Source organism: Lagopus leucura, unplaced genomic scaffold (genome assembly GCF_019238085.1).
Source record: "Lagopus leucura isolate 7727_CA_CO unplaced genomic scaffold, USGS_WTPT01 Super-Scaffold_100002, whole genome shotgun sequence".
Lineage (NCBI taxonomy): Eukaryota > Metazoa > Chordata > Aves > Galliformes > Phasianidae > Lagopus > Lagopus leucura.
Genome location: NW_024962263.1, coordinates 31713275 through 31741044, shown reverse-complemented (window position 1 = coordinate 31741044; position 27770 = coordinate 31713275). Strand labels below are relative to the sequence as shown.

At 38.4% G+C, this 27770-nt stretch overlaps 1 protein-coding gene across 1 annotated transcript in view; it reads right to left on the bottom strand.

The window, feature by feature from the left end:
• Positions 1 to 27770, bottom strand: part of GABBR2 (gamma-aminobutyric acid type B receptor subunit 2) — a 448585-nt gene that overhangs the window by 18942 nt on the left and 401873 nt on the right. The window contains exons 14-16 of the mRNA XM_042869427.1: positions 17133 to 17243; positions 5376 to 5600; positions 324 to 506 (exon numbers count right to left, since the gene is read on the bottom strand). Of these exons, the coding sequence (XP_042725361.1) occupies positions 324 to 506; positions 5376 to 5600; positions 17133 to 17243 (519 nt within the window). The remainder of the gene's footprint in view (positions 1 to 323; positions 507 to 5375; positions 5601 to 17132; positions 17244 to 27770) is intronic.

The following is a 27770-nucleotide window of genomic DNA, read 5'->3' as shown; positions in this document are numbered from 1 at the left end:
GCAGGCCTCTTTTAAACTGATGTGTAAAGGTTGCCCTTCTACCACTACAGCTGTATGGCATCCAGCATGTCCATATGAGGCACCTGGCATAAAGAACTACAGGAAGTTTCACCTTAATTTGCTATGGCATAATTTCAATTTATCACATCCTCTAAGCATTGAATGTAATAATTAGCTATTCATATAAATAATGTTTCCTATTATTTCAGTATTTTGCTAACAGGCAAAGACGATTTTTTTCTCCAAAAAGTAGACAACATTTAAAAAGATCACAAAAAACTGCAAAGAAATCGCAGAGGCAATATGCATCAAATAAGCAGTACCTCTGTAATTTTCATCCTCAAGCGGTGGTTCTCTGACTGCAGTCCTTCTAGCCGAGAGGTGCTGGCCTGATTGACGCTGGTGACCGATGTCGATGTTTTTGAGTCTTCTTTCTTTTGATTTTGAGTGAACTGAAATCTTCTGTTCTGCGTGGCTGCATCTGGATTTGTCCGCAGTGTGATGAGCTGAAAGGTTTACAAGCCTTAAGAAATCCTGTAGAAGGTTTTGTGTTTGCAGCTAGTTCTTTTGTACCCCAAGTATTCGAAAGGTGTTCCTTTCTGACTTTCAAATACAAAACACTGGAAAGTGAGTAGTACCTGAGGCAATTTCTGAATAAATTCACAGAATAGGTAGAATTAGAATGATTTTGCAGAGGGAAGAGTTAAAAAAAAGTTCACAAAATCACAGAACTGCCCAGATTGGTAGGGACCTCAAGAATCATGAATCTCCAATCTTCCTGCCACAGGCAGTGCCACCAACCTCCCCATTTAATACTAGACCAGGTTGCCCAGGGCCCCATCCAACCTGACCTTGAACACGTCCTCAAAACCTCTGTGGGCAGCCTGTTCCAGCACCTCACCACTCTCTCTGTGAAGAACCTCCCCCTAATATCCAACCTAAATCTTCCTTCCCTCAACTTAAAGCCATTTCCCCTTGCCCTACTGTTATCTACCCTTTCAAAGAGTTGACTCTCCTCCTGTTTGAAGGCTCCTGTATAATCAGTGAATATATGGATATACAAGAAAGTTAGGCTAAACAGGTTATCAGGCTAAATGTGTTATCATGCTAAAGAAGAACAGATAAAATGCTTACCCTTGTCCTGGGCTTGCTGAGAAGACTCCAAGAGGAGCAATCTCCAAAAGAGATCCCCACTGGTAGTCAGCTCTTAAATGGGGTCTAGGAGAGTTGGATCCATGCTCCATCCCTTCCAGCAGCACAGCTGAATTGCCTTCAGCTGTGCACCCAGGGCTGAATCATTGCTTGCCTCAGGTGCTCTATCAGAGGTTCAGGCTGTGGTTTAGCAGTTCCCATACAGCTCCCTCTAGGTACTGGAAGGCTGCAATTAGGTCACCCTGCAGCTTTCCTTTCTCCAGGTTGAACAAGCTCAGCTCCCTTAGCCCCTCATTGTAGGGGAGGTGCTCCAGCCCTCTGATCATCTTTATGGCTCTCCTCTGGACTATCTCTAACATTTGCCTGTCTTTCTTGTACTGGGGGCCCCAGACCTGGACATAGTACTCCAGATGGGGTCTCACAAGAGCAGAGAAGAGAGGGACGATCACCTCCCTGTCCCTGTTGGCCACCTCTCTTTTGATGGAGCCCAGGATGCCATTTGCTTTCTGAGCTGCAAGAGCACACTGCTGGCTCATGTTAAGTTTTTCATCCACCAACTTGGAAAAACTCATTTAAAATATATTAGCCTGGACTTAATTAAAGATATATTTCAGTATTTTGTCAAAAATCTCTTTATCCTTCATTGACATCTTTATGCTTTCAAAGAATATTTTCTCTCCTTAAGAAAACCGAAAAAACAACAAACCCAAGCCCTTCACTCCCCAAACACAGCTTTGCGTGAAATTTCTTCTTTCCTACTGTTAGAAGTAACATTCAAGCAGAGAGACATGAAGTAGGAGTATTAATAGAAAGAACCCTAGGGAGATTGCACTCTGGAGACAACAGAAACTTAATTAGGTTTTAGGGACCAAAATAAAACAAATCTGTTCAAATAAATTCAATAAGCCACCTAAAAAAAGGTTAACCTTAAACATATTTAATTTAAACAAGTATAAGTAAGGTTCAACATTCAGTGACAATGTGAAAATATGAAGAGAGAAAGCTACTAGCAGTTTGGCAAGGAGGTGAGATCTTTTCAGAGTACTCTAAAGAATACAGAACTTATGATTACTTGCCGAGCATACACATATATTTATATACAAATAGAGCTGAAGGAGCTCCTGCCTGGAGAACATGGATATGATTTCATAAATCCAATGCTGCTGAGTTGTCTGAAAAGATGAAAGGAGAAGGAATTTTGTAAGTACTGTACCGCCATATTTTGTAGTATAGCCATGACTCATAATCGGTTCACCTTATTCTTGCAAGCATGACCACTCCACAGTTGTGGTGGCATGAAGTAAAGGACTAAATTCTGATACAGACATGACTGATCTGACACTGAACCAGTTCCTCCCTGACATGAGTTTACAGACCAAGTCTGTAGATGGAGATAATGTGCTAAGTTTAAAGACAATAGACTGCATTTCTTTAGGTGATTAAGGACATGCAGAAGGCTCAGATCTTAAGTGACCACTTCACATTAGCCCTTACTTGTAATAATTGTTTTCAGGAATCCCATCCCTCTGGAACCCCAAGCCAGTTGAACATCAATTCATGCAACCTAATGAGGTGCATCCCCAAGTACTGAGGAAGCTGACTGATGTCACTGCAAGGCCACTCTCAATTATCTTTGGAAGCTGATGCTAATCAGGATAGGCTCATGAGCACTGGGAGAGAGAAGATGTTACAGATGTGTTCAAGAAAGTTGAGAATGAGGATCTAGGGAACTACTGGCCATCTGTCTTCACCTCAGTCCATGAAAGGTGGTGTAGCACATCTTTAAATGAAGAAAGCAATGAAGAATTTGTCCCTGGTCTAATTCTGCTATGAGATTCTTTTTAGAGTCACTTATGCTAACAAAACAGCAGTGCATGAGGTGGGCCTGGAGAAGCACACTAATTGCCACAGTATATGTAAATAGGATTAGTACAACTGAGAAGTAATGGAAAAATGTTGTGTTTCTTCCTCTAGTTTCCCTACATAATTTAACAGCTGCTTATTCAGATACATAAAAGGGCTACGGGACAAAAATTGAATTCTAGCACTGTAAGACCTTGAGACTGCTGAAGGAAATGCATTTCACTTTGAACTGAAGAAAAATAAAAGCCACTCAAATGGCTCAAAAGCACTTTACTGCTTGCATCTGCCTAACCATGGTTTAATAAATGAAGAAGTGCAAGCTTCCAGATCTTCAGTATCTTCTACACTTGTTGAGCCTCAGGCTTTAGGATTTCACCAACAATCTTCCTATAGCACCAAAAGTGTACTGATTACATAATTGTTAAGGGGAGAGATTTGGTGCCTGTCTCACACTGAAGTCTTACCTAGCTGTATAGCTTGAGTGTTCTTGGTTACAATATTCTGTGGGCCTGGACATGGTGAGATCTTGGGCAGGAGCACATTCCAGAGGAGAATGCTTGCCAGTAATCCCACTGCAACTGTTGCAAAGCATGGCAAGAAGAAATATAGGGCTCAATATACAAACGCCAGAAGAAAAAATGTCCAGCTGTGAAAGCACTCAGGTGTTGAATGGACATTGCAACTCCTGCTTCAATCTCTTTTTTTTCCTGTACTTTGCCCAGTGATCATTTGTAATGCAAAACAGCTAAGCGTATTAGAACCTGACAATACATAGGATGGGATGAAGTACATTATGCTCAGAGGCTAAAGTTCATGTTTGCATTTTGAGCAGAAAGAACTGTGAGTAAAAATGATGGCAAGGAAGTTGGGGGTTAAAAGAAGGTCAGATGAAAGGGTTAAGAGAGGACACAGGAAAATCATTTCAGAGCCTGCAGCAGCGGAAAAGGATGGGTAAGGGAGCATGAAAGCTAAGGGCAGAAGAGCATGTCACAGCATTAATAATATTTTCTCTTTGAAGAGACTTTTGAAATTTTGTGGAGGTATTTTTGGCAGTAGAGCTTTCATATGCATTTTCATACAGCTTACAAACTTAAATCTTGCAGAATTTTCATTAATTTAATAATAAAAGCATTTTTCTTTGCTGTGTTTGGGAATTTTCATTAGTTTAGAATGAAGTTCTGATTTTTCCCTAAGATCCAGAACAAGAATATGACTATGTATTTGCAGGTATATAATTTTTAAGAATTGAACTGCAGAACTTGTAAATGCATCCAGGTTAGTCAGTCCTGGAAAATGAATTGCTCTGCTTTGCTGCAGACCAGAAGTTGGCTTCTTTTGTTTTTCTTTGCCTCTCTTTTCTCTCAGAGGGAACAACTGAGGTAAATTCCGCTTCTGAGGACCATAATCAGAGATGCCAGTTAGCACCAACATGTTCACTATAATTCGTTCAATTCTGCCACAAATGTTTTACCATGACTTAATTGAAAAGATAAGCTTGGTAAGACAAGCATCTCAAATCTTGCTCTGCAAGTGTTCCAGTCATCCAATTATATATACATCTGACTTGAGGTGTTATGCTAGGTTTATGCAAATCATTTAAAATGACCCCAATCGCACATTTTACCACAGAATACAAATGCATTCTCCAGAACTTGTCGTTTAGCTGAAGTAAACTTACATAGAAATAATTTTCTTATCATTTATGGTCTATCACACTCATGCCTAAAGCTTAACTCTGCAAGTAAAATAATTTAAGTGCCAGCTCTTCGTGATTCAGTGTCTTCCATTAACATATAATGCACACATCCGCAAGAGTCCAAAGGACCAAAAAGAAATGAAGGCATATGCTTTACAGTCCATGCCTCATTTAGACCTACAATATATCAGTTATTAAAAACGTCTTGTCAGCAACTGCAGTTTGCATACAGTTGGTTTTTTTTTTTTCTCTTTTTTTTTTCTAAAGTGTTAATAAATCCTACTATACCACCATACTTGAGTATCTTAGAGGTTTCAATATAAGAGACATGTGGTAGAGCAGACAACAGGACCTGTTCCTTCTTAATGCCCACAAGTCCCACTCTCCAAAAAGTTCTTATTCCATTAAAATTAGAGAGAACAACCTTTGTGTCACCATTCACACATTCAGTAAAACGTAGGCATTAGGAATGCATGCATTCACATTCCTGTAACTTTGTATTTTTTCTAAAATCTCATGAAACTTTCTTCTTTGTTTCAGATACAGACAGGCTAGCTTTGTAATTTTACCAGAGCTTGAAAAGGCAATGAACTTTTACATATGAAATCACAATTACAAAATGGAACAAAAAAAATCAACATCCATGCTAAACAAATTCACTTACCTTAGGTACAAACACAAGGCAGAGAGTGATGGTACTGCAGAAAATTATGACTAAAGCAACAATGCAGAACTGCACGTTGGGTTGGTCCCGAGTAAGAAATGAAACAGCAGCACCAATAATGCACATAATCCCGACATTGTATACACTCATTCCGATGTATTTGCTGTCATTCAAAGCAGGAATGCTGACATTTCGTGTTTCCCAGGCTAAGAAACAACCAAATAACTGAAATGGTAGAAAAAAAGAAAAAGAAAAAGAAAAAAGATAGTAATTATGAGAAGAATTGGTTGACATCCAGAAAAAAACATTGATTGGTGTGTAATGAATTTATCAGGTACAGCAGGTGTGCTTTCTAACTTGATAAATTTAGACAGCATTACAACTTAGGGATATACACATACATATTTTAATGATATCTAATCATTATTATTATTTTTTCTCAGTAGACAGATTTTATCTTTCACAAGAAAAATACAAAACTTGGTAGTAGTAGTAGTAGTAGCAACGGGAACAACTTTTGCTAAATGTTATGGACATATTTATTTCAGACTTGTAATTATTTCTGAAGACAGACATTCCTCTTTATTTTCAGGGATTCCAGTAAAGATATGATAGGTGGTTCTTTTAGCTACTGTTAGCAGCTGTTCTCAATAGACTCTTCTCAATCCAGTTATTCATTGTATGATTATCACATACATTAATAAGCAGAAGTGCCAAGATGTGTCCAATGACAGACAAATATGTGCAGAAGGTGTCACCCTACCTGTTTAAAGTGCAATTACAATTTCTTTTATAATAGTGAGAGTTGGTAATGGCCTTTCAATGGCAATTGTCTAATGATTTCTGGTATAAAATATTCCTGTGGCAGTTTTTCTTTTACTTGTTTCTTTGTAATCTTCTTACATTACATTCTAGCCCCTTTTTTATTTGCAATATGCCTTTGAAATTTAGCAGGGGAGAGTCTTTAGGGTAAGGAAGTCTTCTTCATTCCTTGAAATTTAGATTTTTCTACAACATGAACAATTGCAAAAAAATTGTTCGATTTCTCTGTCTCCCTGTATTCCACATGGAGATTCGGGCAATAAAGGAGAAGCATAAATGCACTCAAGGCACTGTAAATAGGGAGCTGAGTCAATAGTCTAGGCAAAGCCCAGTAAGCATGTACAACGCTATGGGTAGAATGGTAGAGACTCGATAGTATCAGAAAAGGGAAGGACAGAGGAATGAACACCAAGACCCAAATCATGGTGCCTGTGCTATCTAGATTTTTCTGAACACACTATAAGGAAAAACAGGAAAGAAAATGAAAATTAAAACACAAAAAGGATGCATTTCCATTGACCTTGCTACACTTTCATCCAGACATCACTTTTGTCTACTGTCAATTCACAGAGAAAATCTATCTTAAACAACTACAACCCTCCTGATAATCCAGAAAAGTTAAGGTCTCTCATGATGCCCCTTGGGGATTAATTACATTTGCCCAGTAAAAACTTGCTTTTTACCTGTGGGGGAAAAAAAATAAAACTTTAAAATTTTAAAGGCAAACAACCCGGACTAGAAGACCATTTTCTGGTTGCAAAGTCAAGCTGAAAAGTGTTAGGAACTGACAGATTTATGTTTGCTGTATGAACTCAGTTTTGCCTTTATATGCTTCCAACTATAGTAATGATCAGACGTTAATAATAGTATATTTCCTTGATGATTTGTTTACTTTTTTCACCTCGACTAACAACAGTAACAAGCCAAATAATTTGTGACTCACGTGCCTTACACTTACACAGACACTAGCAGGCTCCAGCCGCCTACTTCCTTAAATAGACACCTCAATCCTGGACTGACTGCTGAACTGCCAGCCTTGCCCTCCCATTGCTGAACTTTTCTGCTAGTTTATTTAATTCTCTTGCCTACAGCACATATGTTACCATGCCACATGTTCATAAACAGTCCTGGCTGAAAGGCTCTGGAAAGATATTTACTTTCAGCTTATGGAGCGTGGCAGATTGCAAATACACGTAGGCAGAGGTGGCCCTTACAAAAAACACAAGCAGCATTCGCCTTTGTAATACTTACACAAGCCTTCCTTGGCCCCATTCTCACCTTTCTTCTCTCCATGTATTCCTAATGCTCTTGTAGAATGTGGTCATTTCCAGGGCCTTCCTTTTGCACCTTGTCATAAGTCTTATCATGGCACCAAGCTTGTTGGAGTTCAATAAACATTTAGATAACACTCTCAGACATATAGTCTGAATTTTCGGGTGATCCTATATGGAGCCAGGAGTGGGACCTGATGATCCCTATGGGGTCCTTCCAACTCAGGATATTCTATGATTCTCCCTCTTCCGCTTTACCCATTTCCTCTTGTAGGACCAAAATCCACACCTACTCTGGAGGGGTGGAGGTTAGAGGGGTCTCAAAGTCTCTCTGGTAGGACCTAGATAGAGAAGCTGCTAATCCCCTAATGCATTTTCCAGATCCCCCCAGGTAACCAAAGTGATGCTTTCAATGAGGAAGGATGCAGACACCACTTCTCTGGTTTTGAGTCTGGCACTGTGCAGAAATGAAGCAGAGAATGCATGGCTTCCTCTACGGACTTTACAGATGCAAACTGTAGTCTGCATTGACCTGACTGCACTGGAGTCCAACACTGGCAAGGTCTTTTCTCAGGCAACAAGCGTATCCCTCCCAGTGCCTCTTCTGCATTCCCTGCACTCTTGCTGCAGAACAGCTCAGCTAAGTTGCAGATTCACACTTTGGCAGTGCCTGAACTGACAACTAGGCTGAGCTCTTAAAGGGGTAGAAAGCATACCTGTGTGTGTGCATCTAAACTCTGTTTAAAAAGAGATGAGACCATGACTAACTATTTTAGTTTCAACTCAGGGGCCTCTAATCCTAGCAACTATGTTTACTGGACAGCATATACTTGGTATAATTTGTCTTCTAATTATTAATGAGAATTTTAGAGTTGTGGATCATCCCTTGCTCTCCCCCAGTTCTTCAAGATGGACACACTCCCCTCCAAAAGCATTATTCTGGGAACACGGCCAGCAAACCTAAATGACGCCAGCATTTAATACAAATAATGGGCATGAATTTATAGCTAAGGCAGTTATAAAGCAATTTAAAATATCAATTATAATGGAAAAAGATCATTTGAACAGTGTCGTGGGGGTTACAGTCTGACCTTCTCATTTATAATTGAAAACAGCATGGAAAATGGTTGAGTATCTTCCAGCTGAAAGGAAGATATTTATTTATATGATAACGAAAGAAAGAGAGAGAGACTCTTGTGGCAAGTGGGTTTCCTTTGAATGAAGCACTACAAATTTAAGAGCATTGTTTCTAAATGTTATTGGCATTTGGAGTAAAATGTTTGCCTCAGAAACAGAGCTCTCCTATTCTAAAACTCACAGTTCATCTTTGAGATTCAAACATGGATAAAGCAGAGATTTTCCACAGCCTGCTGCCAGGACAGTGGTGATCACAGACATACTCCTTGTTTGCTTGTTAAGAGTGTTTGCAGAGCTCCACTGAGCTGATGAGATTCCTGTTTTGAGACAGAGCTTTCCAGAGAGAACGTGATGCTTCACTTTCTCTCCACCTGCCCTTTTTATGTTCTCCTCTGTTCCTGAGTCTCAGCTAGTGTGCAGAAATTAGAGTCTCTTTTTTTGATGGCAAAAGGTCTGAAGCTCCCTAAAATGGTTTGGCTGAGGAATAGGATGTGGATATTGTTAGTGACAGGTCCAGAGTTCTGTAGTTTTCTGACAAGTTTTCTATATCATAGAACCATACAATCTTTGCGTTGGAAGAGACCCTTACAGGTCATCTGATCTAACTCCCTTGCAATGAACAGGGACACCTACAGCCACATCAGGTTGCTCAGAGCCCATCCAGCCTGATTTTGAGTGTCTTCAGAGATGGGGCTTCCACCAACAATCTGGGCAATCTGTGCCAGTGCCTCGCCTCTCTTACTGTAAAAAACTTCTTGATATCCAATCTAAATCTGCCCTCTTTTCGTTTGAAACAATTTCCCCTTGTCCTATTACAGCAGACTGTGCTAAAGAGTCTGTCCCCTTCCTTCTTACAGCCTCCCTTTAGATAATGAAATGCTGCTCTCAGTTCTCTCCAGGGCCTTCTCTTCTCCAGGCTGAATAGCCCCAGCTCTTGCAGCCTGAAATGTTTGGGTCTCAGTTAAAAACACAAACTCTCAGTGGCCCATTCCACCTGCTCTCTACACCTGGTACTTAAACTTTAAGCATTAATCTTCCCCAGCTACATAAATCAACCTTCCCATTGTGCTTGGGGGCACCTAAGTCTTGAGGCTGCTGAGCAGTTTAAGGACTTTTTGATGTTTAAAGCCTGCTGGGATTAGCAAAGCAGCCGTTTCTTCTCCTGATGCTCCTGGAGGGCTCAAACTGGTAAGGCTTTTCAGAGTGCACCCACACAAAGCACAGCATCAGCCATCTTCAGTATTGCAAGATAGTGATATTGGTGGTGATCATTGCATGGTTTGGACAATGTGGCACAATTTTTAATTTTACCTAACCCCCAAGTCAAGGTTGTTTTCAGAAGCAGCTCTCAAACTTTTTTTCAGAGCTGTCAGTTTTTATGTAATGAGAGACTGGCTGTCTTAATTACTTGGGCACTCGCGTGGGATGTTAGCTTTAATCGCTGCTGAGAATTTTGATTAAACAGTCTTTAGAGAAGGCATGCAAGAAACACACTGGAATGGATGGAGGAAGCCAGCTACTAGCAGTGCTAAATGTGCTAACTTCAGAGAGGGACAGGACATGTCTGTCCCCATTGCTTTATCCTGGCTCACTAAGACAGCTCCTCACTGACAGCTACAATTCCCCTTTCGAGGTTCCTGATGGATCCCATGTGTCACAGGATGAGTTTGAGCAACTCAGGGCTATGCATTCTATTATATAAAGCAGTTATCTAAAAGTTAGACAGCACAATTTTCTACTAAGCCTAATGGTCTAATTCAGGTCTCTTTAAGAATCTCAGCCAAAGACACTTTGAAAATGCAACTAGGAAGGCTTCCTACATAGTTAAAACCATTAGTTTATAAAAAGTGCCTTTTACCATATAGATCTACTAAATCCATATCTTGTTAATGCAGAAAGCATTGTAAATATTGTTCTGTGCATTCTAGGAAGGTATAGGCTGTACAGGAAGGATTCATTTCTTTTATTTGTGTTTGAGAGTATGCAGCTTCTGTTTAGCATCATGTTGGTTTGGATTGTTACCTTTGCAGTAGTTGGTAAGCTGATTTTGGTTGTGTTGTCAGCGTATCTAACAGGGCTATGAGAAGACTGCTGTATAAATTTGTGGAAAACAGTGTCTTAAGACAGTGGAGTAATCACTGCAACTAATGATGGAATTTTGGTCCTTAAATGAAATACATAAAGTCTTAGAGGAATAACAGGAACATATATTTTGTGTTCACAAAGTTTAATTGGCAATTTAAGTTTTAAAAACTTTTTACCATCTCAACTGAAATCTGAGAATTGAGTAAAACTGTCTGTAGCTGAAGTATAGGAAAATATTCAGCTCTGCTTTTCATCTTGTTCAGCAGAATTACTGTTAAGTACAGTGATGATTGCTTACTGACCCACAGCATGTATTGATACAGTCGAGGATCTGGTTTGCTACTGGACTACAAAGACTGGTGGATGACAGGCAGGGGATTCGTTCTCCTCCTGTCTTCCTTCCTTCCCTGTGCTTGCCATAAACCTGTTTATGTTTTATTTCAAAGTCACACCTGCTTATACTCTGATCATGGGATATGAAATATTAATGAAGACGAAGAAGGAAAATTTTAGCGAGGGTGTCAGATAATAGCAGGGAAATATCAGAGAAAATAAATCTTGCCAGAAGTCTTGCCACAGTCATACTTGCCAATAATGAGAGGTTATGGTTTTGGAAAGAGCATGTATTGGACCAGCCTACAGCTTTGCAGCTAATTACTGTATCATAGTAGCACTTACTGAGCTCAGTTGTGGATCACAGCCCTGCTGTGCTGCATGAAAACAAGCATTTACTTCAAAGTCCTTGCAGCTTTTTTTTTTTTTTGTCTTTTTCTGGCTTTGGTACTGGAAGATATCCCCTCCTGCTGCCCCTTATATAAAGGCAGTTCTGGACTCTGCCCTGCAAACATCTCTGACTCTGAAGCAGTCATAAAATTGGAGCTGTGCGTTTCCATATTCATGTTTATTCACTATTATTATTATTATTATTTATTCATATCATCCCAGATATAAGCATCAGTGAAATGGCTGCAGATTTTTTTCAGTGGGAGCTTTCCAAACTGCAAAAATAAGCATGCTGATTTTTCAGGTGTTCACTGGAGAGCTGAGCAGAGAAAAACATTGTGCAGTTTTCAGGAAAATTTATAATAAAGAAGTGATTTTATTTTTTCTAAGTCAAGTTAGCAAATGGAAGGGCACATGATCCTCTCGTAGGTCTCCTGCCTTCACAGTCATTGCAGTCTGACATCAAACCACTGCTCCCTTCCCTGATGAGGGATGAGTCAGCCATGTATTTAACTAGTTTTCACAGAGCTGCCCTAGATACAAAGTACTAAAGGAAAGCTTCATATTTCTATTGAGCGTTACAACAACAGCTAAATATTTTTTGAGTTGTGAGAGGTGACATCCAGCTATTCAACCAAAGGGCTTTTTTTAAAAAAATGTAGTGGCAAAGTATGGCCCTGCACAGACAGAGCTGGATTGGCATCTGCAGGAAGCTATGGTCACTAACACACATCCACAGAAAAATTGTGTCTTTATGCTTCAGCCTTTCAAATCAGTTAATAACATCTTTTACCTTCTTTCTCTACAGCATTTGACTTCCTTACATGTAAACTCTGCTTAGTAATGAAACACTTTACAGTAACATCTGTGAGTAAGAATCCATTTAGGATAGCTTTATACTGTCTGTGGCAAAAGATCACCACAGATAACCACAGTACTGTAAAATGGTCAAACATCTCTGACAAAAACATGTGTTACAGCTAAGATATATTTCTATCCTATAAAAGTGATGCTAAAAGACATGTAAGGGTACTTAGTCCCTTACTGCAATATCTCTAGTATTTTAATAAAACATTTTAAATTTCCTTATGGACATAGGATGGAAAAAATCATCCTACAAAACCATATAGTAACGTATGCTTTGGATGCTAAAATACTGTCAATGTATGAAACAAAATGCTGCAATACAAATAATGAGAAGGAATTTGACATTTTTTTTTCTTATCAGCCTTGTTGGTGTATCAATTTTTCTTTTCACCGTCATGATGTTTTTGTCCTTAGCAAGGTCAACTAAGGACATCACTGTAAAAATTATGTATCAGAAGTGGTCAGTAATAGGAGTTATAGCTTAAAAAAAACCCCAAATTCTATTAATGATTACATGGTGAAAGTAGGATTTGACATACACAACAACAGCCAAGTAGAAAATATACCTTGACCTTGAAAGCCTGTTTCTCAGTAACTAAATAGTACATAATAATGATCTTACATCAGCAACAGAATGAAAGAAACTTCCAGCACATAAACAATTTGAGTATAATGTTAACTAAATGCCTTAGGAGGAAAAGGGGAATCAAACTGTAGACAAGTCCACTGTGGTTAATAGACAAAGGGGCAAAGGAGTCCAGTCCATCCTTAATCTGGGATTGCTTTCTGGAAAAAATGCTCACACTGCTCAAAAAGATGCTAATAATGCAGCACTGGTAAGTTTACAATGATATGATTTCTACCCATCTTTGGAATATACAAAATAAAGGTACTGTTCGACTTCACTGACACTGTCAGAAATCAAAATTAGACATATCAAAATATTGGGGAGGAATAATTCCATGCACCAGTACAGGTTGGGGGATGACCTGCTGGAGGGGAGCTCTGCGGAAAGGGACCTGGGTGTCCTGGTGGATGACAGGTTGGCCATGAGCCAGCAGTGTGCCCTTGTGGTCAAAAAGGCCAATGGCTTACTGGGGTGCATTAAAAAGAGCGTGGCCAGCAGGTCAAAGGAGGTGATCCTCCCCCTCTACTCTGCCCTGGTAAGACCTCATCTGGAGTACTGCGTCCAGTTCTGGGCTCCCCAGTACAAAAAAGACAGGGATCTCTTGGAAAGAGTCCAGCGGAGGGCCACGAAGATGGTGAAGGGCCTGGAGCATCTCCCCTGTGAAGAAAGGCTGAGTGAACTGGGTCTGTTCAGCCTTGAGAAAAGGAGACTGAGAGGGGACCTGATCCAGGTCTATAAATATCTAAGGTGTGTGGGGCAGAATGGCGAGGCCGGACTCTTTTCAGTGGTGAGTGGAGACAGGACAAGGGGAAACGGCTGGAAACTGCAGCATAGGAAGTTCCGCACAAACGTGCGCAAGAACTTCTTTACAGTGAGGTGACGGAGCACTGGAACAGGCTGCCCAGGGAGGTGGTGGAGTCTCCTTCTCTGGAGATGTTCAAGACCTGCCTGGATGCCTACCTGTGCTACCTGGTGTAGGGAACCTGCTTTGGCAGGGGGGTTGGACTCGATGATCTCTGGAGGTCCCTTCCAACCCCTACAATTCTGTGATTCTGTGATATCAGAACAGATGGCCGGTATGTATATACACAGAGTGGCCTTACACCTGTACGTAGCCTATATAAATATAAATATAAATATAAATATAAAGGAACTGAAACCTCAGATGGGAAAAGACAAAATCCAATATGTATGATGGGACTTGGCCAAAGTCACTAAGAAGACAAATGTGAGGTACAAAGGCAAGACTCAGCATAGCAATCTTCCTGTTGTCCTCTGGTCAACAGTCCTCCATCATCAGTCCGTTATCATCAGTCCTGAGGAATTTGAAAAGTGATTGAAAAGCCTTCATGTAGTTAAGATGCATTTCCTCATATCACTTCAAAGGAAAGAAGAACTATGAATCTGAATGTAAAGGTTTGCTTTGTTTAAATGTTTTCTTACTTTAATACAGAAGAAGCTTGTATGTCCTGGCAATAAATGGCTTCCTTCCCTGCCCCATCTGCCCTTCCATGCTCTGCCCTAACCTAAATGATTAATTCACTGCATCAGCACACTTAAGTCATGAGACTGGACGGTATTGATCTATGAGTTTAAACCACAGAGGAGAAGTACTTTTTAAGCTAACCCAATTTTTGTATTCTCAGTTAGACACAAAAAGCCACTGTGCACAATGTTGGCTCAAGTAAATCACTAAGACATTTTGCCTTAAATATTGTACTGTAGTTACCAATATTAGCTCTTAGCATACAGGATGTGAATTATAGTAGTAATAATAACGATAATAATTGTTACAAACTGCAGAGTTTCTCATTAGATAAACTGGTATAAAATGATACAGTGACACAAGAGAGTCCAGGATTTTTTTTGTTGTTTGAAAGACAACCTGTGCCTGGGGGACAGAAATCTGAAACAAGTTTGGTGATGAGATTAAAAACATCAGTCCTGTTGTCCTCATTTCACACAGGTGTATGTGCTCCAGGAGAGTAAGACACTGCAGCAATTATTTGACTGATTCCAAAGTCTCTTTCGTATATATAAATTTGTGTAATAAAGGGGCACTGGAGCAATAAAAGTATATATTTTACTGATGGTTATGAAACACTGTGTGCCTGAAATAATTATGATGAGTAATGCCAAATGGCATTTGCAAACTTAAACAAACTGAGTCACACATCTTGTAGAAAGCAGTACAACGTACTTGACAACAAACCAATCTACAGCAATGAATTAATGAAAGCCAAAGTAGCTCAACTGCTGTCCAGAACAACAGAAATAAAAAGGAAACAATTCAAACAACATTACCATTACCTGGGATTTTTTTTTTTTTTTTTAATTTAATGTTATTTAACCTGTTTTCTTACTAACATTGAAAGTATTATAGAAGTTATTTTTGCAAAGGAAATAATTTTTTAAAATCCTTCAGTATTTTTTTAAGGATTTGAATTTAATTTGTTTATTTACATTGCACTAAATGAACCAAACATACTTTCATGTTACTTTTTGAACAGAATCACAGAGAAAAATGTCTTAAGCCTTTATATGGTGAACAGTGACAGCTTCTACATGGGAGAACGTGAAATGAGCTGTTCAAAATCTCTATACAATGAGATTGGAAAGTAATAAAAATATAGTAAACCTGTAATTTCCTTTTAATGTATTGTCTAGAAAAATTCTTGTATTCAAAGGAAAAAACACTCTTAACTGAAGAGTAGGAATCTACTGATAAATGTATCAGAACAACAAACAAGAAATAAGTTAGGAAAGAGACAATAAAGTCAAATGCCTTGTCAACAACTGTATTAAAGGTCACATATTCGCTAGCTGTTTTACTGTCTGACTGCATTTCGCAGTGCTTGTCCTCAGAACTGAAAGGCCTAGACATGTGCCTTTCATTGACATGGGTCAGTTAACCCAGAGCCACTTGAGCTACTCAGTAATAAATGCTAAGATGCAGAATCTCTCCTAAATCCTGATCTCCATGGTGTGATTAAGTATGTTCTCGCTCTTGGTCTCACAGCCTTCTTGGACATTCTTCTGAAAATAATTGTCTATTGGGAAGGTGGGAAGGATTCCTTGTGGTCAGAGATGGCAGTCAGGAGGTGGAGAGGTTCAGTGCAACTCCCTTCTCTGCACCACAAAGCAGCTGAGTGTATAGAATAAATAAAAAACTCTCATCCCTTCCTATTGAGCTTTGTACTGCATACCTAAAGATCTTCTAGCCTGCTAAAAGCAGAGTGAAAACAAGCAGGACTCTGCAGGCTGGTAGCAGCCATTCTCTGTACAGCAGAAGACATTCTCCAGGCACCAGCATCTCACCCTACCCAGCTTCCCCACAGCAGCAGCACCTGCCACGCCAAATGGGAGCAACTGACCCAGTCTTTGACGGGTGTCCCTCTGAACAGGCATGCTACAAATGCACAGAACAGATTGAACCCCTCAGGCAGTGTAAGCAAATGTTTATCTGGTTTTAGAATCCAGATGGGGCTTAGCTCAAGGTAGGTGTTCATCTGGTCAGTACTGTCAAAAATCAGATATTTTTCGAACCTTGAGGCTTAGGGTATGAGGATCTTTTAATCACCAATGGTCATTTTTTCTTTTTTTATCTAAACTATCAAGGTTTCATATTGCTACTTCCTGAATTTCATTCCTTTAACAAAATATTTTATGTAGAAGAGCCACAATGAAAAAAGGGATGATTTTGATTCAGGCTCCAAAACTCATCTTGCATTGAATCATAGGATCATAGAATCATTTGAGTTGCAAGGGACCCTTAAAAATCATCTAGTCCAACCCCCCTGCAATGAACAGGAACACCTACAGATTGATCAGGGTGCTCAGAGCCCCATTCAGCATCTCTTGCAGCTATTCCTGATGGACATTTCCAATGTGGAGTCAAACATTTAGAATAAGGTAACCCCACCCTTTCAGAGAACCTCAGCAGTCTGAGTTTATAAAGTTGTCTTGTTAATAGACCTATCTTTTCACTATTAAATTTCTTGGTTGGCAGAATATCTCTAGTTTTCAGCTCTAGTACTATTAGTGTTCTATTTATTTTATACATTTATATATTCTTATACCCACATATAACCACTTAAACTTTATGAAAGATGTATTTAAAAAAAGCTTTAACTCACTCCCAGCCTCAGAAAAACAAATAGAATTCAGTTCAAGCCTATCAGCAAGAAGCTTGAAAGCAGCTTTTGCAGAGTAAACTGTGCTTACCATCAGGAGCCCTTTATATGCGTAGACAATCCCAAGCCAAATTGTCATGTGAGTGTTCTCGCAGTGCTCCAAGATGGGTCGGATGGAGATGTCTCTGCCTGCAGGGTCCGGCTACAAAAATAAAGAGTGAGATATTTGGATTTAGGTTTTATCTGTAGTCATACCACAGAGGCAGTTAATCTACTCTCAGTAGCTTGAGGATGTGTAGAATATTCAGTGGGTAACATGAAATAAAAACTTGTGATGTCTGTTCCATCAACCTGCAAAGGAATGGAGTAAAAAAGTAAAGATCTGAGGAAACAGCTGCATGATAATTACCAGTAGATGAGGTCACCCCTACTGCAAACCAGAGAGAAAACTTCCGAAGTCACTCTGTCTTTAACTGTGTCAGTCACATTTATCAGCATTAGGACACCTATTTTTTCATGAGGTGAACAGCTTGAACGTGCAGCCATGAAAATAAATGTACTTGAAGCCATCCTTCCTTTCACCTGCACTTCTTGTGTCACTGGCAAGTGGCTGATAAACAGTGTATGAAATACTTCTGTGTTTCAGATGTTTATTCAGTGATAACCATGAGCCAAATCAAAGACCATCTACTAAGGAAATCGCAGCAGCAGCTCAGTAGATAGTATAAATCATCAAAAATGTGGAGCAAGTGAGTGTCTGTGCAAAATTTAATATGGTTAGAAGTTTTGTAGATTTCCATTAATTTTGGAAAGGAGATTGTATAAATGAGCAGAATCAAAAGGACCTGCAGACTGCCGGGAGTGTTTGTATGAGGGAGAAGTTATAATTAATGCTCAGAGAATCCTGCAAGAACTCCTCTTTTTTTATATCAAGAATAAAAATAACATTCGACACAGAGGGGACAGGTCTGTGTCTTTTTTCTCCTGTGCTGCCTATAATTAGGATATGGACTAGGTTAGAGTGAAACTGCTTCTTAATGGTGTGCATGCTACAGGAATACAAAGCACTTCTTACATGTGATTTTAAGAGATACTGTTTTCATTAGGTACCAGAAAATGCTCCTTTTGGCTATTCAGAGCTGTGTGCAGTTACCTTCTGTGTTGCTTTCAGAACAGACTGAAGTCCTGACAGCTATTTTTGGTTCCTGCTTTGAAACGCTGGATCTGATCTCCAGCTCAAGTGAGATCAGTGCAGATGCAGCTTTCTGTACCTGGCTCTCCCTGTAGGCTCTGCAGTTTCCCTTTGTGACGAGCAACACATGTAGAGTCTCACAGAGTAGAGTAATGATTATATCATAAGCTAAGGAAAAAACACATTTTCACCAACTGAAACGCAGAATTGTGTGTGGAAGGACTTTAGAAAGATCTGAGTTTATTCTACAGCTCATTCTTGCTGCTAGTGTGAATTTTTCTGTTGACCTCAGAGGTGACAGCATTAATGCCCAGCTCTCTTTTCTTCATTAGACATTGTAGATAGGAGACATTGTCCCTGACCTCATATAGATTAAAAAAAGCTTACAAGTAAGGGGATAGACATGGGAGGAAAACTCAGCAAACAAGCTTGTGTTATGTGCTGCATGGTGGCAAGATTCACAACCTCCCTTGCAAATCTTGCAGCAGGCAGCGCAACAACATTTAAAATCTATTTTTACCCTGGACTTACGTAGATACCCTGAGCTGGAAAGTAAAGACCTTTCAAAAAAAAGTTGCACAAAATAAAATAGAAATGAGAGTGGCAATAGTAACTGTCCCTGAGTTCATGATTCCATCCTAAACAGCTGCTGATGGCTAGCAAATAACCAATGACCATAGTACTCAAATAGGTGAAAACATGAAGAAACGTTACAACATTTAAGATACTACAAATGTTTGTCTGAGGACCAGTAGAACTACCTATTTCTCCCTGAACAATTTATGTGCACGGAAGGGAATGCACACTTTCATGTCATAGTTAACAACCTGCAGCGTTCAACCATTTTTCACCAAATCCAGGTAATTTGAATTACTCCAAACTCTTGTTGGGTCAGCAGCGGATAACCTTTTTATTTTCACTATGTGGCTACTGTCTAATGCAAATTTGTGTCAAAATTGGAAAGTCACAGTTCATTACTCAAAACTGAAAGTCCCAGTCAGGAAAATGATGAAATGGAAAACACAACTTCTTATGAAATTGTATTAGAGAGAACAGACTCACTCAATATCCTTAATATGAAGATTGCCAGATTTTATAAGCCTATGATAATTTAAAAAATATGCTAATTAAATAATACATTGTATCCAGTAATCCACGTGAGATAAGTAAGTCTTGTGAAGTGCTCTGGAGGGATCAGGAAAAGGGAGAATACTGACTGCAGCATCAGCCAAATTATACATGGGATGGCACTTCTCCCATAGCACTTTCCAGTGGGAAACAAGGTGGGAACACATTAAACCAAATGTTGTGGAGTACTTGTGCATTTGGAGCTAAGTGTTAGCAGGTAGGAGTAATTTTACAGTGCACCGACTTTGCTGATTACTTGTCGCTGCTGCAGAATGACATTCCTGGTGTACTGCTTTTAATTTGCCATTCTGTTTCTTCAATGATTTTGCATGAATTAACTAATCATAGCAAAAAGCTGGGTTAAAAAAAACATATGATATTTTCTGATGTCAAAAGAATTTTTAAAAACTCTACAATTACAGCTGAATGGCGCACTTCACTGACCTCCCTAATCATCCACCATTTGTGCACTTTGTTACTGCTTTAGAGAGGATGACAACATAAATGCTACCAGTGATTATATATGTACTGGAAATTTGCCCTTTCCTTTTATAGAAAACAATATAAATGCCCTTCAGATGACATTCTCAAGGCCTGAAGACCTCCTTTCTTGTAATTAGGCTGAAGCTTTCCTACCTCTTCTGAAACCTAATAAAGTTTCTGACACTGATATCAGTTTCTGGAGTATTTTCCATGGTTGAATGTAAACAGTTTAATCCATTCACTTCATACACGAGTTGTGTGTCACCTCCGTAAAAATGCTTTTTTTACATCAGATCTGCTTTGTTTAGGAAGCAACTCAAGTCAGTAAACAGATAACCTACAAAATAATTTCCCCTTTCATGCACTTTAAAACTGTTCTGTTACTTCTGTAGTTTGGTTGCCTTTTGATTTTCTTTGCTCTTCAGTCTGCTGGTGGGCTGGCAGATCCTCTTCATTGTAGGTGAGAAATGGCTTAGGTGGGTACTGCCAGATGGAAGAGGAAAGCTTAAAACCATCTGGCAACAGCAGGGAAATTTGCAAGAAAGATCAGGGCAGGGGCAATGACAGAGATTGCTGAGTGCCTTGCAAATTCCTGCACAGTGTCAGACTAGCCCAGACACAACAAGAATCAAGTGAAAAGCACAGTTTTCAGTGGAAAAACATACAGTGTGGTGGCCAGCTCTTCTTGCCTCATGCTGAGTTGTGCAAATATAGGGCACCCTGCGGCACTTTTGCCATCTGGGAAAGATGTTGTTTGGTCCATATAAATAATGTTCAAGTCTCTCTTCTTCATTTAGAACTACAATTTCTTTTTCTCTGTGTCTATTTAAGTAGCCAAAATCCATTTGGAAAATATTCTATGAAGTGGGAAGACATTCCTGTTATGGCAAATATACCACAGAATCGCAAGTGTTGGAAGGGACCTCAAGAGATCACTGAGTCCAAGCCCCCGCTAAAGCAGGTACCCTACAACAGGTTACATAGGTAGGTGTCCAGATGGGTCTTAAATATCTCCATGACCTCTCTGGGCAGCCTGTTCCAGTGCTTTGTCAACCTTACCATAAAGAAGTCCTTCTGTGCTTTTGTATGGGACTTCCTGTGGTCAAGGTTTAGGCTGTTTCTCCTTGTTCTATCACTACACACCACTGAGAAGAGCCTGGCCTCAAACCAGTTCATTGCTACAGTTACACATAGGTCCTAAAGGGAGAAGGGGCCTACGCTCCTCAAAACATCCAACAAAAGGCTTTCTGTTTGTTTCCAGAACATCTCAGCCCTCCTTGAGCACTTTTCCATGGTCATCTCTCAGGATCCTGCTGCAAGGACAGCAGATAATAATTGAAAGAGATCTGGTGCTGCTTCAAAGAACAGCTCACAGGTGGAGGATCTCAGTAAGCTTTCTAAGATTTCCAGTACGTTTTATTATTTACGCAGCTGCAGCTTCATCGGTAAGAAAATCAGAATATTAGGCCTATAAGCTTTTTCAATGATCGATATAGAAAATAAGGTAAATAGTTGCAGCTTCTGTTTACTAAGTTTAAAATGAACTGTGCAGTTCCCATCATATAGGAAAACATGGGATGATATTCTTCCATCGATCTTCATATGCCATCCCACTCTCTGTTTTCTCTTCCCTTTAAATGGCTTCCATTTAACTGCCATAATGACTGTATACTATCACTGTTCTGCAGCATGAATTAGACATCTTTGGCATTTTAAATTTGGCACACACAACAGTCATATGGAGACCAAAAATGATTCCTTATCTGAAAACCCAGACTTTGCTAAACAAGATCACTTTTACTTCTTTTTTAAATTAACATTTTTTGCAAGGATAATTATAGTTAGTTTTTACTGTAAATGCTGTATGTGCAGGTTGTAACAGACCTTCCTCGGTGCTAAACTACATATCCATATGTAAGGTGTACCAGCAAAGGATTTAAGCAGGTTTATATGCAGTGTATTGTGGCCAGGCTCTCAATTACTGAAGAGAAGAAACACATGCTGTCTACTTCCCAGTTACTTAATAATTTGGTGATTTGATGATGCAAATGAACTGAGATCCACTCAAGATTACTGGAGAAGGTCAGTCAATTTTGTAGTAGTCTAATGATTTTAGACACTGACTGATGTCAAGACTTTTTTTTTGGGTATTTTCTTTATTGGAGTCATGGGAGAACTTGAACACAGAATAGAAAATCAGCTTTTAATAAATGAACAACTAGCAGATGTTGTAAATATTGTTTGTTTTTTGTTTGTTTGTTTGTTTTTGTCTGTTTTCTTTTTGTTTTGTTTTCTTTTTGTTTTTTTCCAGCATAGGAGAACAGACTCTGGACCAAATATCTGTCCTTACACCTGGATACTTTATGCCTCATGGAAGAGAAATGCAAAACATAAAGCTTCTGAACCCAGGAGAAGGTAAGGACAAGGTTCTGAACAACCACAATGGCCCCTGCATCCACTGTAAAACATGAATGCCAGATTCTCTCTTGTAGACTGAGGAGAAAATGCTTTTAGACTTGAATTTGGATTAGTTTTTCTTTTTTGAAGTGTTAAAATTTTATAAATTCGCAATCAAAAAAATTTTAACATTGAAGTTGTCTAAAAATGTTTGCAGTGATGAATATGAATACACTTCAACAAGAGAGCATGCATCATCAGTACCCATCTGAATATCAACAATTCTCATGAGAAGCACAAGTTTAGGAATGCTACATTTATTTTTCCATTATATGAGCTAGAAAAGAAAAAAAACTAATTTCACGAAATAGTTACAATGACTCCAGCCTCCAACCTCCAACACATTTTTACCATAATAATAATAATAATCATGGTGCTATCAGAAATGAAGATATTACTGCATTTCTGTAGCCAAAGACAGGAAATGTTATGAAGGTTAAGCAAATTGCCAAGGAAAACTGAGAGGAACTCAGTCTACTGAGCCTTACATCTTTGACTTAAATAAATGATCTTTCCTTCAGTATAAAAATTCTGACCTCAATTTTTACTCTTCTGGAGGTAGAAGTTTTCTTCATTAAATTTCTAATTAGAAATTCTAATTAGAAATACTAATTAGAAGTTTACTGGGTAAAATTTTTGAAAGAAACTTTCAGTCTTTAAAAAAAAATTATTTTTGGAAAAAAATAATGACTTGAAATTGCATTTATGAATAATTTTGTAATTCTTTACTACATATATCTCTACAAAGTTATTTACAATGAAAATGTGTGATATTTTAGGTTGAGATTATCTTTTAAGACAGTATTATTTATGCTGTTATACAGCTTAAAAAAAATTACAGGTATTTCAAGTCAGTCAAAAACAACAACAAGCTGTCTCTGTGTTTTGTGAAAGGTTAACAAGCCACAAGTGGGCTCTGTAGAACGGTGGTGTGAAGCAGGTTGCAAGATTGGAGGTTTCCCACATGTATCTGAACACCATGGGATTAAAGGATCTTTAGGTTGTCTAGGGTGATTGCAGGGTAGTATTTGCTTTAATCATTTTCTTGTTGTAGTGAAATTCATCTCCCTACCTAATGAATTGTAGGGCTGCTCTCAAGGAGTTCTCCCAGTCTGTACACACATTTGTGATAGCCCCAACCCAGGTAAAACACCTTGCACTTGGGCTTGTTAAATCTCATTAAGATCTCATGACCCCACTTTTCAAGCCTGTCCAGCTTGAATACCAACATGTGAATTCCAATTTTTTGTCATCTAGCCACTTTTTTTCTTAATTCACATAAAAAGATGTACCATTTAAACAAAGGAAAAAGAAGTGCTAACACATTTTATAGACTAAAGGACATTGATTAATTTAATATTACTTATTTTACTTCACTTCACATGCCAAAAATATGAGCCCAGGCCTCCCCTTAAAAGCAGATGGTAGCAAAGAAAGACCAAAAGAAAAAGTAAAACACGTTAGATATAACCACTGTACTTCTTACTACCACAAAGCGCTGAAGTCTGAAGATAGTCACGGTGATAGCCACACTGTACTATCTTCAAAACAAATTTACTTTCTAATTCCCCACCTGCCTCTTCTACAAATAACTCCACGAAAGAGTAATAATACATTCTGTATGTTAGCGTGATTGAAAGTTGATAACATAAGAGCTATTTATAAGCCCTCATATTGTGAAAATAGAAAAATCCCTCAGCAGCATTATTTTAAAATCACTTTACCTAATGACTTTTATTTTAGTGTGGTGGCGCTTCATAAATAAAACTGCTTGGATTAGGGGATTATATTAATAAAAGTATTAAGGAAATTTTTGGCTCTCAAAATGCTGTTTCATTAAAGCTAAAATTCAAAACTATGGAATAAATCAAATAAAAAAAGCCACAACATTAACTACAAAACCCACTATGATCCCTGCAAACAAATGCAGACTGTCAATGAAAGGAAAAGGCAAAATTCTCATTCTTTGTACAGTGTTCCAAAAAAATGTGACTAAGTCTTCCTTCTCTGCACTCTGTGATCTATTCAGTAGAAATTGTACATTGTATTATTTCCTCAGAGAATGTTGCCCCAATTATACATCTAGGGACTGGGTAATGAAATGTGTCTGAGTATGTGCATGGAAGCAGTGGGACGAGCGTTACAAAGACTTAATAAAGGACTCTCAGCAGCAGAACATATGTTTTTTTTTTGAAGGGAGGGCAAAAGGCCAAGATTTGGAAGAAAAGCAGGTTAGACGAAGGAAGACCTTTGTTACCACCTAGAGTCTCCTGAGTTGCAGATTCCTCCAGAGATGTGCACTTTGTAATATCTGCTCTGAAAACTGAGGAATAATCTTCTTCTTTCCCTTTCTGCCAAGCTGCCTAGTACTCAAGGTGACAAATTAGATTTGTAGGTTCTTCTACAAACATTCCTTTCCTAACTATCTTTCCTGCTCCCCTGAGATCATAGAAGCCACTGGAGAAATTCAGTAGAGCTGGTAGAGTCTCTCTCTGCTGAGGATTTGCTGGCAGGTAAGCTTGAGTTGTGTGACTTACTGTTCTTAGCACTTGGAGAAACAACAATTAGCACTTCCTATTAAATAAAATATCTGTGCCCAGGAGCCATCAATCTGGTCCCCCCAGCAAGAACAACTCTCAGGTCCTCAATTGTGTCCAGCTATAGGCCAAGGAGGGCAACAACAGCCCCCCTATAACCATCTTATATTTTATTTGTAGTGCTATAATTTCTTCGATTTACAAATTCTGATAATATTTATTACCATGCATATCTGCATTGCAGTTCCAGTGACAACAAATTGATGCTGTCTTTTTGCAGGAAGTAAGTGAAAACCCCTTCACTAAGACCATCTTAAAACACAGAAATAAGATGTGCAAGAAGATATAAAGTCAGGTTGTGTGACATTTTCAGAGGCAAATATCAGTTTACACCGCTGTTCCTCTCTGCAAGCACTGATAAATATTTAGTTTCTGGGCTTCCACAAGTGAAAATTATTATTTCTCTTCATGAGAGAACATTTCATTTATTTACCTATTCTTTTATACTTTTCAAAATGCTTTGATGATGGTCCATCCATCCACTGCTGGACGATTTTGCTGCTATTCCTGTGACTACTGTAAGTCATAATTCAGAAACTGCTGCATTATGCATACGTCTTTCCTCTGTGTAAAATTTTTTTAAGTAAAATTTCAATTAATGAATACTAGGCTAGCTTAATAAGGATCTTCTCATAATTATTTCACAACAATTGTAGCATATGCATCTAGATATCCTCCAAAGTCATTCTAGAACTGATGTAACTACCCTGTCATAAAAGTTGTTCTATCCAAAAAGAACTCTCAATTTCTTGTTGACAGCAAAATGTAAGGTACATCTCAGCATACAAAAATACATGAAAGCCTTTTTATCTCTTATAAGGATTTTAAAGATTTCTTTTACTTCTTCTCTTTGCAACTGACTCAGATATAAACATTGTTACACACCACAAACCAAAAACTGAATAGGTAAAAAAATAAAAAAAGGTCAGGCCAGCTTAAATCTTTTTATTATCTCCAAAGATTTAGTTACTTTTGACCTTTTAAAACTGTTAACCTTATTTAGGATAACGTAACCTTGAAATAAAAGGTCATTTTGAATTAAAAGGAGATTTACTGCAGTTAACAAAGGTCAACAGGAATACTTCTACCAAAATAATTCTGTAGGGAGAAAATTACTGAGATCACCTGTTTCTTACATGTATATAAATCTTCATGTTTTCTGAGAAAAATACATCAGTATCTAAATTAAGGAATATTACTACCAGTAAGTTAGTTGATTTATTTTTAAAAAGTAAATCCTGTTTCCACTTTTTCTGGAAGAGCCCTTTTGCAACTGCAGACAGAGCATGTTCCTTGTTCATCTCCATTCTGAGCCTGCTGGAAGAAGCTAATTCTGGAAAGTCTGTTCAAGATGTGAGAATCATCTTATACCGAATTCTGTCAGTTTGAGAATGCTTGTTTAGAGTCTTAACAGAGGATTTCTGAAGATTCAAACTTAAGAGTTCAACAGATCTTATATTAGATCAAGGTGACAGCAGTGAAGAACCACGGATGTTCTCAATAATTATGTCAGCAAAATCTACAAACTAGAGGTGAGTACAGAACAGAAGCGCACAAAGCATACCTTGATATTAGGTGGGAACCTATTTCAGCTGTGAATGATATAGCCCTGGGCAAGGTGAAATTACTCTTGGAATCTTAAACAGATGCTTTTCCTGCCTTACGAAAGAAATCTGAAATGGGAGTTCACAGTTGTATCAGCATTGCAGTTGAATGAGACAATTTTTGACAACTCTCATTTTCATCAAAACATGGGATGTAGATTTCCATTGCATTAATTTATGTTTGAAGTAAAACACCTCCTTTAGAAAAAAAAAAAAAAAAAACAAAAAAAAAACATTCAGTGGTGGTGAACCTATATACCTCTTTCTACGTTGCCATAATGGCATTTCTGTTGACTGTAAAAAGAAATGCCCCTCATTTTGCCTCTCTTTTCTAAAATGAACTTAATGTCAGGTTCCCCGAGTCCTTTGCATATTTTGTCTACTGAATTGAAGTGGTATGTAACAATACATTGTTCCTACTTAGGTATTTACAGATTTTGGCCCTACAAATTCCTTGGTTTCTTTGTTTTTTTGTTTTTTTTTTTTTTGTTTTGTTTTGTTTTTCATTAGACATATATTTAATCATTCCTTAAGAAGTCCTATGTCTCTTCTCTGGACCACCTCCAGTTTGCCAGTATGCTTCCTCAATTCTGATGAATGGGATTGAGCACACTGAACTGGTCGTTTTCTCCCTGACGCCATAACAAGGATTAATACTACCATTACATCACAAATACCATATTTTTTTCTTCATTTTTGAAAACTTCTTAAACAGAGAAGAAATGGTAATTAAAAAGCCATAGGAAAGACAGCAGAAAATTCTCAAGTCTTATTTATCAAGTATTTCTCCTGATTTGAAAGTGGTACTTGACATGGTTAAGAACCAAGAATAGTTGAAAGTTACATGTTCCCAAAATGCAAAAAGAATAGCAGTTATAGAGATTTCTGATTTTTTCCATTACGTCTTTCTTCTACAAATAGCAATTTCAGTGTTGCCACTTCTGTTGACGTTATCCAGAGCAAAGCAGGTAGTCCTGGGAATTTTTTCTCTCAGTTCAGTAAAACTTTTATGCAACATTTCTCTTAAATTATTTATCTACTTTCAGTAGCTGTCAAAACAGATTTCATTTAACACTAGTCTACCAAAGACTTTAAATGTTGCAGGTGCATAGCTCTCATATACAATACAAAAATTTCAGTTGGTAGGGAAGCAAAACAATGTGAAACAAAACCCTGCAACCATTTTATATTTCCATAGAATTACTTTTTTTACATTGATAGCCTCCATATTGTACAGTAGATTTTCTTTAGCTTTTGAAGAATGTTTG